Genomic DNA, 14,595 nt, shown 5'->3' on the forward strand with positions numbered 1-14,595 from the left:
GGCTTACAATACAAAAGCAAGGGAGTTCTTCTTAACCTTTATAAGCCAATGGTTCGACACTAAATAGAATATTGTGGCCAGTTCTGTGCACCACACTTTAGGATAGATATCATCTGGGAAAAGCAATTCGCTTGAATGGCACCTGTCTACAATCTCCCAGAGGCTGCAGAGGACTTCAGTTACATGGAAATACTGGGGAAACTGTAGTTATTCTCCTTACAATAAAGAAGATTGAAGGAAGATTTCTAGATTCAAATCACAAAGTGTTTTCATAAAGTTAATAAGGAGAAACTAATTCCCCAAAGCAGAAAGGTCAGTAATCACAGGACAAGGATTTCAGCCAGAAGTATTATTATTAAGAATAAGCTGCCTGAAACCTGGTGGTAGAACATTCATAATAATGTTAAAAATCATACAACAGTAGGTTATAGTCCAACAGGTTTATTTGGAAGCACTAGCTTTCAAGCCACTGCCCCTTCCTGATGAGGAAGAGGACTATAAACTGGTGTTGTGTGATTTAACATTTAAAAATTAACATTTTTAATAACCCCAGTCCAACACAGGTACCTCCAAATCATTCATAATAAAAGTGAATTAGACAGATCTTGAAAGAGAAAATATGATCAATTTATGGGGGTTCATTTGTTAGCTCTTTCTAAGAGTAATCACAGGCTTAGGAGGCATAATGGCCCTCTTCTTGACTGTATCTTTTATGATTCTATAAAATTTGTCAAGGCTAAGAGATTCATTAGGAGAATGCAGGTAAACATATTAGATTCATTATTAGAGTAATTTGCAATTACTCAGAAATGATGGAAATTATAATTGTTATTTGTAAAATGTCATTTGTGGTATTTAGAAAAACATATTTTTGGAGAATTTAATGTGAACAAAAGGAACAATGTGTTTGTTCTTGTTAGAATTCCATGCATAGCTTTACACCTTATCTAAGGGAAGTCCACTTGCAATAATTGCATCACTTTTTCTAAGATACTTGAACTAAATAGTAAAATAGTTTAAATGCTTAACATGGTTCAAAATTAGCGAGTTTTAAGACAATAGACAATAGACAATAGACAATAGGTGCAGGGGTAGGCCATTCAGCCCTTCGAGCCTGCACCACCATTCAATATAATCATGGCTGATCATTCCTAATCAGTATCCTGTTCCTGCCTTATCTCCAAAATCCTTGATTCCACTATCTTTGAAAGCTCTATCCAACTCTTTCTTAAATGAATCCAGAGACTGGGCCTCCACTGCCCTCTGGGGCAGAGCATTCCACACAGCCACCACTCTCTGGGTGAAGAAGTTTCTCCTGAGCTCTGTCCTAAATGGTCTACCCCGTATTTTTAAGCTGTGTCCTCTGGTTCGACACTCACCCATCAGTGGAAATATGTTTCCTACTGCCAGAGTGTCCAATCCTTTCATAATCTTAAATGTCTCAATCAGATCCCCTCTCAATCTTCGAAACTCAAGGGTATACAAGCCCAGTCGCTTCAGTCTTTCAGTGTAAGGTAATCCTGCCATTCCAGGAATTGACCTCGTGAACCTACACTGCACTCCCTCAATAGCCAGAATGTCTTTTCTCAAATTTGGAGACCAGAATTGCACATAGTACTCCAGGTGTGGTCTCACCAGGGCCCTGCACAGCTGCAGAAGCACCTCTTTGCTTCTATACTCAATTCCTCTTGTTATGAAGGTCAGCATGCTATTAGCCTTTTTCACTACCTGCTGTACCTGCATGCTTGCCTTCATTGACTGGTGTACAAGAACACCCAGATCTCTCTGTACTGCCCCTTTACATAAATTGATTCCATTGAGGTAGTAGTCTGCCTTCCTGTTCTTGCTACCAAAGTGGATAACCATACATTTATCCACATTAAACTGCATCTGCCATGCATCTGCCCACTCACCTAACTTGTCCAGGTCACCATTTAATCTCCTAACATCCTCATCACTTTTCACCCTGCCACCCAGCTTTGTATCATCAGCAAATTTGCTAATGTTATTGCTGATACCATCTTCTATATCATTAACATATATTGTAAAAAACTGTGGTCCCAGCACGGATCTCTGTGGTACCCCACTGGTCACCGCCTGCCATTGCGAAATGGAGCCGTTTATCACTACCCTTTGTTTCCTATTAGCCAACCAATTTTCAATCCAATCTAGTATTTTGCCCCCAATACCATGCACCCTAATTTTACTCACTAACCTCCTGTGTGGGACTTTATCAAAAGCTTTCTGAAAGTCCAGGTACACTACATCTACTGGATTTCCCTCGTCCAACTTCATAGTTACATCCTCACAAAATTCAAGAAGATTAGTCAAGCATGATTTCCCCTTCATAAATCCATGCTGACTCTGTCCTATCCTGTTACTACTATCCAGATGTGCAGTAATTTCATCCTTTATAATAGACTCTAGCATCTTTCCCACCACTGAGGCCAGACTAACTGGTCTATAATTACCTGCTTTCTCTCGCCCACCTTTCTTAAAAAGTGGTATAACATTAGCCACCCTCCAATCCTCAGGAACCGACCCCGAATCTATTGAACTCTGGAAAATAATCACCAACGCATCCACGATTTCCCGAGCCACTTCCTTCAGTACCCTGGGATGCAGACCATCAGGCCCCGGAGACTTATCAACCTTCAGACCTAACAGTCTCTCCAACACCAAATCCTGGCAAATATAAATTCCCTTAAGTTCAGGTCCTTCAGCCACTGTTACCTCAGGGAGATTGCTTGTGTCTTCCCAAGTGAACACAGATCTGAAGTACCCATTTAATTCCTCTGCCATTTCTTTGTTCCTAGTAATATATTCCCCTGTTTCTGTCTTCAAGGGCCCAATTTTTGTCCTAACCATTTTTTTGCCTTGCACATACCTAAAAAAGCTTTTACTATCCTCCTTAATATTCTTGGCCAGTTTACCTTCGTACCTCATTTTTCCTCTGCGTATTTCCTTCTTAGTAATCCTCTGTTGCTCTTTAAAAGCTTCCCAGTCCTCAGTTTTCCCACTTATCTTAGCTATGTTATACTTTTTCTCTTTTAACTTTATATGTTTCTTTACTTCCCTCGTCAGCCACGTCGCCCATGCCTCCTCCTAGGACCTTTCTTCCTTTTAGGAATGAACTGATCCTGCAACTTCTGCATTATACACAGAAATATCCGCCATTGTTCCTCCACGGTCATCCCTGCTAAGGTATTGCACCATTAAACTTTGGCCAGCTCCTCCCTCATAGCTCCATAATTCCCTTTATTCAACAGAAGTACTGTCACTTCCGACTGTACCCTCTCCCTCTCGAATTGCAGATTGAAGCGTATTGCATTATGGTCACTACTTCCCAATGGCTCCTTCACTTCGAGGTCTCTGACCAATTCTGGTTCGTTACACAATACCAGATCCAGAATTGCCTTCTCCCTGGTCGGCTCCAGCACCAGCTGCTCTGAGAATCCATCTCTGAGGCACTCCACAAAGTCTCTTTCTTGTGGCCCAATACCATCCTGATTCTCCCAGTCTACCTGCATGTTAAAATCCTCCATAACAACTGTAGCAACATATTTGCGACAGGCTAATTTCAGCTCCTGATTTAACTTACATCCGACATCCAGACTACTGTTTGGGGGCCTGTAGTTGACTCCCAAGAGGGTCTTTTTACCCTTAGTATTTTGAAGCTCTATCCATACTGACTCTACATCTCCTGACTCTAGATCCCCCCGCGCAAGGGACTGAATATCATCCCTTAATAACAAGGCCAACCACCCCCTCTGCCCATCAGTCTGTCCTTACGATAACACGTGTATCCTTGAATATTCATTTCCCAGGCCCTGTCCACTTGAAGCCACATCTCAGTTATCCCCACAATATCGTATCAGCGAATTTCCAAAAGAGCCTCAAGCTCATCCATCTTATGTCTAATGCTTCGTGCATTCATGTATAGTATTTTTAATTTGTTACTGCTCTCACCCTTCCCATCAACCCTTATTTCACTCAACCTTACAGCATGATGCCTTTCCGAGTTTTCTGCCTCATTAATACAGTTGTCTTTCTTGACTTCTCTTGTTCTAACTTTCACTTCAATTTCCTTTTTAAACATCCAGCTTGTCCCCTCCCCCCCGCTACTTAGTTTAAATGTAGCGGTGTTGCAGTAGAAAATCTGCATGCCAGAATACTGGTCCCTAACCTATTAAGGTGCAAGTCGTCTCTCTTGTAGAATTTATGTTTACCACAAAATATACCCCAGTGATCCAAGAACTTAAATCCTTGCTTCCTGCACCAGTTCCCCAACCACACGTTCAAGTCCATTATCTCCCTGTTTCTGGCCACACTAGCCCGAGGAACTGGAAGCAAACCGGAGATAACCACCTTGGATGTCCTGCTTTTCAGCCTTCTTCCTAGTTCTCCGAAGTCTCGTTGTAGTATTTTCCTCCTCTTCTTCCCAACATCGTTTGTGCTGACATGTACCACCACCTCTGGCTCTTCACCCTCATCCTTGAGGATTTCCTGCACTCTGTCTGCGATGTCTTTCACTCTAGCACCAGGAAAGCAACACACCATCCTTAAATCCCGTCTGCTGCCACAAAACCCCCGGTCAGTTCCTCTCACGATGGAGGAAGATTTTGAGAAGATTTGTAGCTCAGGTTGAGGTTCTTTTTCTCAGGGGGTGGTAAATAGTAGAACAGGAAATGGTATCACCATAGGAAATGACATCACCACCGGAAATGGCATCACCAACCCAAGGAAACCCAAACATATAAATAGAAAGCAGGAAACATCAGTAGTGCTTCATCTGGAGGCTCACTGAAGATGTTTTCTAGTATGGTGACAAAACATCTGAAAATGAACTTTCCAGCTCAGCGAGCAAACCTACATCCATGGTACATGATTACTCCAGCAATGTGGGCTCAGTTTACAATTCTTCTGTGTAGACACCTTGCCTGATTCATGCTTGATATTAACTGTGCCACCTTTCAATCTATGACATTAGATGTCTTTTTTATTAGAGAGAGAGAGATGCTTACAGTCTCTTTCAGTGCTTACAGTGGACAATGACTAATTATTACCTATGTAAACTAATATTTCATTCAGCCCTAATACTTTGGCTCTAATGTAACTCAGTAAATTACAGCTCAAAAATAAGATAAAGTTGTCACATTTCAAATATTCATCCATGATGTGTTGGATAACCTTGTAAAAACAAAAGTGCTGGTATGGTTGTAAGAGAGTTTGGCATTCAATTTCTCAGACAATATGTTAGATAGCAGATATGTCTGGAGATCAAGTGCTTTCTGTTCAGCATTTTTAGTCATGTACAAGTACATCTTTGTACTGGGTCTCATGTTCTTATTATGGTACCATTCAAGGAGGAATTCTGAAGTTCTTGACTTAGCTAGCTAGATAAATGCAGTAATAGCAGTGCAGTGGCTGTCTGGCTCCTCAACTCTTCACCATAGTCTACAATATTCAAGTTTGGAGTTTAAGTATTCACCAATTGTATGATGGTGTCATCAAATCCTTTTGTCTTGCATTCATCAGAACTGAAATGCATGAAAAACACAACTTCAGAAAGAAAGCTACTATTTATACAGCATGATAAGAGCGTGCTGATTAATTGGACTATAGTTGACATAGAAGAGTTAACTGTTTTAGGCAACTGATTAAATTCAAACCTGGCAGGGCAACCTGATTGGTCAAGACATTACCAAGAGATTTCAGCAGAATTGATTGTCTACTACCTCATTTTTTTCATTGAAAACATGCATTCCATAGAAGCATTCTTTTCATTTGTAAAGATCTAGGCATTGTGTATCAACAAATGTCATTTCTAATATACAAAAATGAACAACACTATGAGCTCAACTGAAAATCTTCAGCTGGTTTCTAGTGTTCCTATTGCAGTTCAATCAATCAACACCCTTTTCTCATGCTGAACAAATCATTGCTTCCTTTCTAAAATTGTTATTTTCAAGTGTTTCAGTCTTGATGAGTGGAAGACAAAAAGCCTCAACTGTATGTATCTTTTTAGCAAAGTTTAAGTATATGCATTCACGCTGGAATTGTCTAGTGATGTATCTGTGGAGTGAGATTGATTGGGAGATGTAATTTCAATAAAGTCTTAAGCATGCAATATGTGTTATATGATCCCTCAGTAAAGATGTAACACATGAGCACACATGAATCAAGTTTCAGAGAATGCTCATGGCTTTGAAATGCTTGGTGCAATGGACAATGCACCCAAAATTGGAGGGCCTGGTAAATTTCCTGCATATAAACAGGGAGGTGCAAAGCACTCCCAGTATTGGTCATCAGTCTTATTTCATAAGAAATGGCTTGGCAGAACAGCCAGGTAGCAAAAAGGAAGCTTAGATCACGGCATTGCTGCAACACAGCAGCCTTCACATGAAGCTTGGATGTGAGGAAACTTGAAAGAGTGCAAGGATTATTAGTCAGAGTTCAGTAAGGGGACTGGATGTTCGATCAGTGGGAATAACATCTATCATTCTTGGCTTGGCAGCCTATATTCTTTAAATGTATAGCTGCAAAGAGCTTTCCCTTGCTTATTGGTTCATATTCAAGAAAGTGCTGAGACCTTCACTGTTTATCTTTATTTTTCTTATCTTTGATTGAGGAACTGTGAGCTGAAGTTATGAATTGAACTTTAACAGCTGCTTGATTTTTGAAAAAAAGAAAGAACAAACAATCTGATGTTTTATTATGAGAATTGACCTGGAAAGATAATTGCTGTTTCATTATTGTTCTAAGAACACTGCAGATGTTTTAGCACCCGGTTGTGTTATGGTAAAGGACTTGCAGCATTAATCAGTCAAGGGGAGGCCACTGAGAATGTCGAGACTGACTTGATTTTGACTGGGTCTTTTGGGCAGAAGCTATTGAACTAGGAAGCTGTGTTTGAATTTTACTGTTGTCTCTAGTTTTGTATTCAGTTAAAGAATGTGCTGAGAAAATAATCCCAGGTTATAAGAAATAAGTGAATATTCCTTAGAGCCTTTTGGAAGCTGTTTGCACTTACTGGTGACTTCAGAATTCAAGATACAATCACATGTGCCTCTAATATAATGTATCATTCAAGGATCCATTAAAACCAGGTACTTATCATTGAAACAGTTATTGAACTGGTGAATTGCAACTCTTTTACTTTCTTTTTAGTTTAAACTTAGACTGTGTCTGTCTGTGAATTGGGTTACAACCAATAAAGATTAAGTTTAACTCATTAATTATATTACATTTTGTTTAGCTTTGGTATGCTAAAGTTGAGGTATTAATAATAAATTCTTAGTTTCTGCTTAATTTATAACTTGGTATCTGATTGTTATTTTCTTAAAGACTTCTTAGGGACAAATGGGCAATTTTGAGGGTCACTGACTTTTCATCTCACTATGGTGCAATTCCAGTGATTGTGAGACTTGTTTAGTTTGGCTTGCTTCCTTGTGTCATAACATAAGTAAATATTAAAAACATAACCTAAGATATGCAGACAGTCTGAAATACTTGTTTCACTGAGTACAAACTGTCCTGACAAGCTGCCACTGGGAAAACCATTCTTGAAATGTAAGCCAGCGAACAGGCCATAATTTGTTTTATGAATGCATTGTAGACATCTGATTTGATCCTGAACTAATATGGAGAATGATGCACTTATAGCAGAAATACTCACATACTTCCAGTCTGCCATATTTGACTTTAAAATGCCATTGACTACTTGCTGAAGTATAATTTCATGAACCTTCTGGTATCTTTCCCAAGCAGCCATTCTTCATCAACCATTCATTGTAACCACTACTGATTCTGCTCATTAGATGTTTGCATTTGCATACTTTCCAACAGAAGAACTGAACCACTATCAAGAGTGAGACCACAAACTCAGGGGCATTGACATCCACTGTAATACATTTACTGCCATCCTCAAGTAAGTAGTGAAGTATGTGCATGAAGTTTGATGTTGAAACATTAATTGACACAGAACTTTTTCCAATGTTTACAGATCCAACCATCATGGGAGAGGCCTGAAAGGCACCCTGCACCAGCTTCAAAATCACTTACAGGTGGAAGTGGAGAATTTCTGTTAGAAGATAAACATGTAAGATTTACCGGATTTCAACCCAACATACAGCAAAGAATTGTGCTTCAACCACCCCCACACAAAGACGTGATTGGCGAGTTCTTTCACAGATTGCATAATTCTCTGCAGAATCACTGCCCCTCTTTAAAACATCATGAATGGCTGAATGTTGGAAAGTTTTCACCTATCTTCTCTAACAGGCCAGACAGAGAGTTTGACAGTAACGTCTGGAGATGTTATGTTTCCCAAGGTTCGAAACATCCTTCTAGCGCAGGCCAAGCACGTGTTTCCAAATTGATAGCTTCACTATATCCAATCAGCATTCCACCGCCTTCAAAAATGGGGGAAAATACCTGGCTGCATTTTGTGTCGCATGGAAATCTGTACATTGATTTACAGGGCAAGAAGAAAGCAATTGCATTATTGGAAAAAGAGCAGGAACACAACAGGAAGTTAAAGATCAAGAGTGAGAGCAGAATGCCTCCAATTGACAGCCATGGCAACATCCTCCCTCCAGGACATTCCAAAGGGTAATGATTGTTAAATCTTTCTTGCCAATGTTTTCAAGAACAATTTTCTTTGTTGTAAATTCTACTTACTCTATTTCTTTCTGATATTAATAATTCTTTAGGCTATAGAATCAGGGAATTGCTCTTTCAAAGGGAGTCCAGTTAATTAACCGAGTAGCTGTTAGTTAATTACTCTGTTAAATATTTATCTATTTCTCTTTTGAAGACAACTATTAAATGATATTTGGTAACCTATCAGACAATGCATTCCAAATCCTACCCATGTATTGCATTAAGAAGTTTTTCTTTTCTTAGGCAATTGGAAACATTCGCTCTTAAATTACTCTATCTAAATTGTTCGTGATTTTAAACATCTTTGTAAAAATCTCCTCATAAATTTCTCTATTTCAAAAGATGCTAACCGCAACATCTCAAGCCTACCCTTGTAAACGTAATCTTTTATTTCAGAACCTTTTTAATAAACGTTTACCTAACCAACACATATTTGCCTCCTTAAAGTGTAGTATCTAGAATAAGACACAATTTGGGGACAGACATGTGCCTCTCTAGGTCTACCACAATGTCCTGGTTTCTGTACTTTATCCTTCTAGGTTAGGATCTCCCATGCTTGATTAAATGCTTTGTCAACTTGCCCTGCCACCTTCAAACATTTTTGCACAAACACTCTGGATTTTAATGTTTATGCTCTGCCTTTAAAATGATGTAATACACACAAAATTATATCTCAATTTTTCTGACTAAAACATATGATATCACATTTTTCTACGTTAAATTCCATTTGCCATTTTGCTATCTGTTCCACCAGTCTACTAATATCCCCTTGATGTCTATCACTAACTTGCTCAAGTTTACTACACTTCAAAGTTTTGAGATTAAAATTTGAAAATGTTGACTTTGTGCCCAATTGGTCCAAATCTTAGGCATTCATGTATATTAAACATAGCCGTGATCCTGGTATTAAATCTTGGGGAAAACCTCCACTGTATACCAACTGTCTAGTTTCAAAAATAGCCATTCATCATAACTTTCCGCTTTCTATCTACTATGTTCATGCTGCTATTGACTTTTTTGATCCCATGGGCTGACATTTTGTGAAGAAAGATAAATTGTGACACTTTATTGACACCTGTAGGAAGTCAATGCACCCTTACCCTCATCAATCCTCTCATATCAAAATACTCAATCAAATTAATCAAATACAATTTTCACTCCATGCAGTTTCTCCATTATTAGTCTATACGTATTTAATAGCTGTTAGTTTTCTCCTGGTGTATTTTTTTCTAAACGCATCATCACCTGTAGTTTATCCTTTACAGATTATTGAATAAGGAAGACACATTTTAAATCTTTCAATCCTTTGTAAAACCCACTGTAAGAGAAGGATGGGAAAAAAAGCTCCTTTGCTTCTTTATAACTTCTCCTCTTTGTTCCTTCAGGAATATAAGCTGCACCTTTCTGATATCAAATTTATCAACTATTGGTATTATCACATACTTTACATTATTTTATCTAGTTTTAGTCTTACCTTGGAGACAGGTGATGGCAAGTACAGTTGAGGTCACAAGAAGGTTTTTGCCAGTTAGGTAGAAGCAGGCAGGTTCAAATGCAAGGATGAGGGTTGTTCTCAATGGACACCCATTTCTGATAGCAGGAACCTTAACTGAGCACTGTACCTTTAAAAGAGGAAATCCCACACTGAAATTCAAGATGGCAATGGCAAACTGAGTGCATGGTTAAGGGATGTGTTGCTGGGTTACATTCAGAATTGGTTGGAAACCTAACTGAATTTGAGAAGATCCCTGAGCCACCACTAAATCCCAGTGGACTCAGGAATAATGGAAATTTTGGTGGCTCGATGACAAACCTAATTCACTAATGGGCAAGTTTCCCACATTGGCGCATTTCCACCACTGAGTTAATGAGCGATCATGTTTCTCAACAATGAGAATAGGATGCACCACCTCTCCTATAATCAAACATGCCCATTTGCCCCCTAGTTTGCTCTGTAGTAGCAAATGATGAGGGGGAGGCACAACTGTGATTCCATTAAATCCCAGTTAACACCTTCTCTGATAAGCCTTTTACTGTTAATTTTCCTGTCAAACAACTTGAAATTCCAGTTTATATGAGTTGTAATCTATGCTCATATTGGCCTCAACGTCTTTCTTTTCACACTTTCCTGACTCTTTCTCATTAGCAAGCTGACATCTGTCACAAACCCTACTGTTTCACTCCTCTCGAAATCCTTTATCATCCAGCAAGCTCTGCCTTGGTTGCCTTTACTTTTCCATTTTGATAGTATGTTTAAATTGTACCCAAGAAGTCATGAGGCCTACTAGAAATGAAGGAAGCATATGAATTTAAGGGTGAAGTGACAGTAAGGATATGGAATTGACTCAGCAACAAGGAACAGAAGGTGACAATGGATCAATGTTTATCAGACTGGGAGATGGTTTGCAGTGCTGTTTCCCAAAGATCTGTACTGGATCCATTATGCTTTTCAAGTTTTATAAAGAGCTTAGACTCAACTTTATGCATGTTGAGCTCCCTTAAAGGCAAAACCAGTGATGCTAGGTAGCCAGGTTTTGCGATCCAAATGTTCAAGCCATTCTCCAAGTTAGCACTTAAGTGCTGCTGGCTTTTGAAGGAGATTTCAAATTGAGGACTTGTTTGCCCTCTCAAATGCACGCAAGGTACTGTTACATTTGCTTGAAGCAGTCCAGGGGATTTCTGGTATTCTGGCCAGTTTATATCACATACACTGGTATATTTTCCCAGCCCTACATAAATGACTATTCATCAAGTTAGGCAGCAGCTGTGGAGAGAAATAGAATGACCTGAAGCTTTAACTCTGATTCGCTCCACAGATACTGCCTAACCCACTGAGCTTGTTCACCCTTTTTCTCTTGAGTATGTAACAAAGTGCGCCATGAACTAGGAAGGCTTGAAGATGTGAAAGATGTTGTACTAATATAATTAATGTTAATTGCTGATAATTCTCCATCCTGCAACTCAAAATAGTGAATATATACTTGTGATATTGCTACTTCTGGATGTAAGTACAGAAGAAAAAAGATACTTCTGATCATTGCTATGTTTGAATTTGAAAGAAAAAATATTTCAAAGAGTTTCCCATCCTGTGGATGTGATTTCATCCTCAAACCACTCCCGCTTGAAGCATCTCATCTAAGCAAGTTAATATTGGTAGATAATATTTTATGGATTTTCCCAGACCTCAAGGGATACTAAGGGATAATAATGCTGGAACAGGGTAAATGAGTCAGACATTCCATCATAGCACGACAGCATTAGGACAGAACTCTCCAAAAGTTGTGAAGAATCAATTAAGTTGTGATGACTTCTCCTAATATTTAGATATGTAAAGCTTCAATAAAGTTCACAGAGTCCCCTTGACTTCCAGGAACCTCAAGAATTGTAATTCTAAATCATGCTATGTTTACAGGTCAATCCTCAAGCATGTGAGGTTGAGATATGTTTGGAAAGTTTGTCTCTTGTGGATATCTGCTCATCCTATATCTGAAAAATCTATAATGCTGAAAGTGTACAGCTTGCTGGAATGGAAGCAGGTTAAGAAAATGCACTAACTTTCCAGCTCCTAAGTTCTGATACAATATTGGTCTCCTTCCTTAAGGAAGGATGTAAATGCATTGGAAGCAGCTCAAAGAAGGTTTACTAGACTAATATCTGGAATAGGTCAATTATCTTATGAGGAAAGGTTGAACAGGCTAGGCTTATATCCCCAGAATTTGGAAGAGTAAGAGGTAACTTAATTGAAACACGCAAGATACTCAGGGAGGGGTGGGGTCTTGACAGGGTGGGTATAGAAAGGATGTTCCTTTTGTGGGAGAATCTACAACTGGGGATCATTGTTTAAAAATAAAGACAAAGGCACTTCCACTCTTGATAAGTAAGAGGTGAAAGGTTCTTGAAGGTAGGTGAGAATGTGGAGTTTAGGTTACAATTAGGTCAACCAAGATCTTATTGAATGGTGAAACAAGCTGAAGTGGCCTATTCCTGCCATTAATTCATATTTTCAGATATAAATTCTGAGGGTCCAAAGATGCTGTGGTAGTGTCTCCACTTCTGAGCAAGGAAGTCAGGGGTCAAGTCCGACTTGCTATGCACGTGTCTGTCATTGTATGGCTGAACTGCTGGATTACAAACAATTTATACATTCCTATGGTACTATTGCAGAAGAACTTACAGAACTGCAATGTTGGACATTGATTGATGAATGGCACTAAATCAATTATTTTGCAAAACTGGTATTAATATGCTATTATCTTTTACAGGCATCTTGTCAGCACTCCACATCTACTACCTTGCTGTATCATTCCTGATTCGAAGGAATACAAGACAACCAGCTGCAACTTAAAGGACCAAAGAGCTTTTTTAGAGACAATTTCCCTCTGCACCTGCTCATGTGAAACCTGAATGCAGGAAAGTAGGGAAAATGAAATGGCTTCTTACTTACTAGGATAGCTAGTAACTAATCAAATCCTCTTCTGGGCTTTGTTTGAAAGAAAGTACAGCCAATGTTAAAGGAGTTGTTGATACTGGAACATTAATACAGCAGTGAACATAAGCTCAGTGTCTGTGATAAAGATATTTATATAATCTAGAACATGTTAATTTACTTTGAAACTTTTCACATTGAAGTGTTCATTGCCTCTCTTGCTTGATATTGGTAGATAATTAATTCATTAATAAAATTAATTAATGACTCCAGAGTAAAAGCACCCTTAGAATGTACTGATCACTATATGATCGAACTTTACATCAAGTTTGAAAGGGAGAAAATTGTGTCTAAGGCTAATATTTAAAACATCAATAAGCATGATGATATGGAAATGAAAACTGAGCTATTAATGAACTGCTATACTAGGCTAGGGGTTAAATTAATTGAGATGTCATGGCAGCCATTTAAGGGGATATTTCAGAATAACTACATTACTATTATGTAGAAAAAAATGTATAAATTGTAAATGGACCATCTATGTTTATCTAAAGAAGCTGGGAAAGCATCAAACCTAAAGTTAAAACATGTAACTTTGCAAAAGTGCATGGCAAGCAGGATGATTGGTCAGAATATTAATAACTTCAGGAAATAACTAAAAGATTAATCAAGAGGAATAAAAGTAAGGTTAGATCACGGAATACTGAGAGAACTAGCCATTTGGATACATAGTTAGAAAACAGAGGGTGGTGGTGAAGAGTTGCCTAGACTACTGTGACCAGTGGTGTGCCACATGGGTCAATGCGGGGTCCACTGCTTTTCATCAATTATATAATGATTTGGATGTAAACATAGAAGGTATGGTTAGTAAGTTTGCAGATGACACCAAAATTGGAGATGTACTGGACAGTGAAGAAGGTTACCTCAGATTACAATAGAATCATGATCAGATGAATCAATGGGTCGAGATGTTCAATTTAGACAAATGTGAGGTGCTGGGGAGTGTTACTGAACAAAAAGACCTTGGAGTGCAGGTTCATAGTTCCTTGAAAGTGGACATGCAGGTAGAAAGGATAGTGAAGAAGGAGTTTGATTGTCTTTATTGGTCAGTGCATTGAGTATGGGAATTGAGAGGTCATGTTGCGGCTGTATTGGACATTGGTTAGGCCAGTTTTGGAATATGTGTGCAATTCTGGTCTCCCTGCTATATGAAGGATGTTGTGAAACTTGGAAGGGTTCAAAAAAAATTTACAAGAATGTTGCCAGGGTTGGAGGATTTGAGCTATAGGGAGAGACTGAATAGAGGGGTCTGTTTTCCCTGGAGGGTCGGAGCTGAGGGATGGCCATATAGGGGTTTATAAAATCATGAGGGGCATAGATAGGGTAAATAGACAAAGTCATTTCCCTAGGGTGAGGGAGTCCATAGCCAGAGGGCATAGATTAGGGTGAGAGTGGATAGATCTAAAAGGGACATAAGGGGCAACGTTTTCACACAGAGGATGGTG

The 14,595-nt window shown here is 38.9% G+C and overlaps 1 protein-coding gene across 1 annotated transcript; it reads left to right on the plus strand.

Annotated features, from left to right (window-relative positions):
- Window positions 1-6,328: 6,328 nt before the first annotated feature.
- LOC122559378 (testis-expressed protein 52-like) lies at window positions 6,329-13,363 on the plus strand. The gene is made up of 3 exons (XM_043708830.2): window positions 6,329-6,349; window positions 8,006-8,613; window positions 12,927-13,363. The coding sequence occupies exons 1-3, from the start codon at window positions 6,329-6,331 to the stop codon at window positions 13,066-13,068; spliced, it is 771 nt and encodes a 256-aa protein (XP_043564765.2). The 3' UTR covers window positions 13,069-13,363.
- The last annotated feature ends 1,232 nt before the right edge of the window (window positions 13,364-14,595 follow it).

This window comes from Chiloscyllium plagiosum, unplaced genomic scaffold (genome assembly GCF_037043375.1).
Source record: "Chiloscyllium plagiosum isolate Xiang-an unplaced genomic scaffold, Cpla_swu_hap1 HiC_scaffold_19, whole genome shotgun sequence".
Lineage (NCBI taxonomy): Eukaryota > Metazoa > Chordata > Chondrichthyes > Orectolobiformes > Hemiscylliidae > Chiloscyllium > Chiloscyllium plagiosum.

Excerpts from the sequence above, each read along its gene's own strand:
- LOC122559378 (XM_043708830.2), top strand. The coding sequence starts at position 6,329 with ATGGCTTGGCAGAACAGCCAG. Across the intron at positions 6,350-8,005 it reads TGGCTTGGCAGAACAGCCAG|ATCCAACCATCATGGGAGAG; the intron begins GTAGCAAAAAGG and ends CAATGTTTACAG. Across the intron at positions 8,614-12,926 it reads CCTCCAGGACATTCCAAAGG|GCATCTTGTCAGCACTCCAC; the intron begins GTAATGATTGTT and ends TATCTTTTACAG.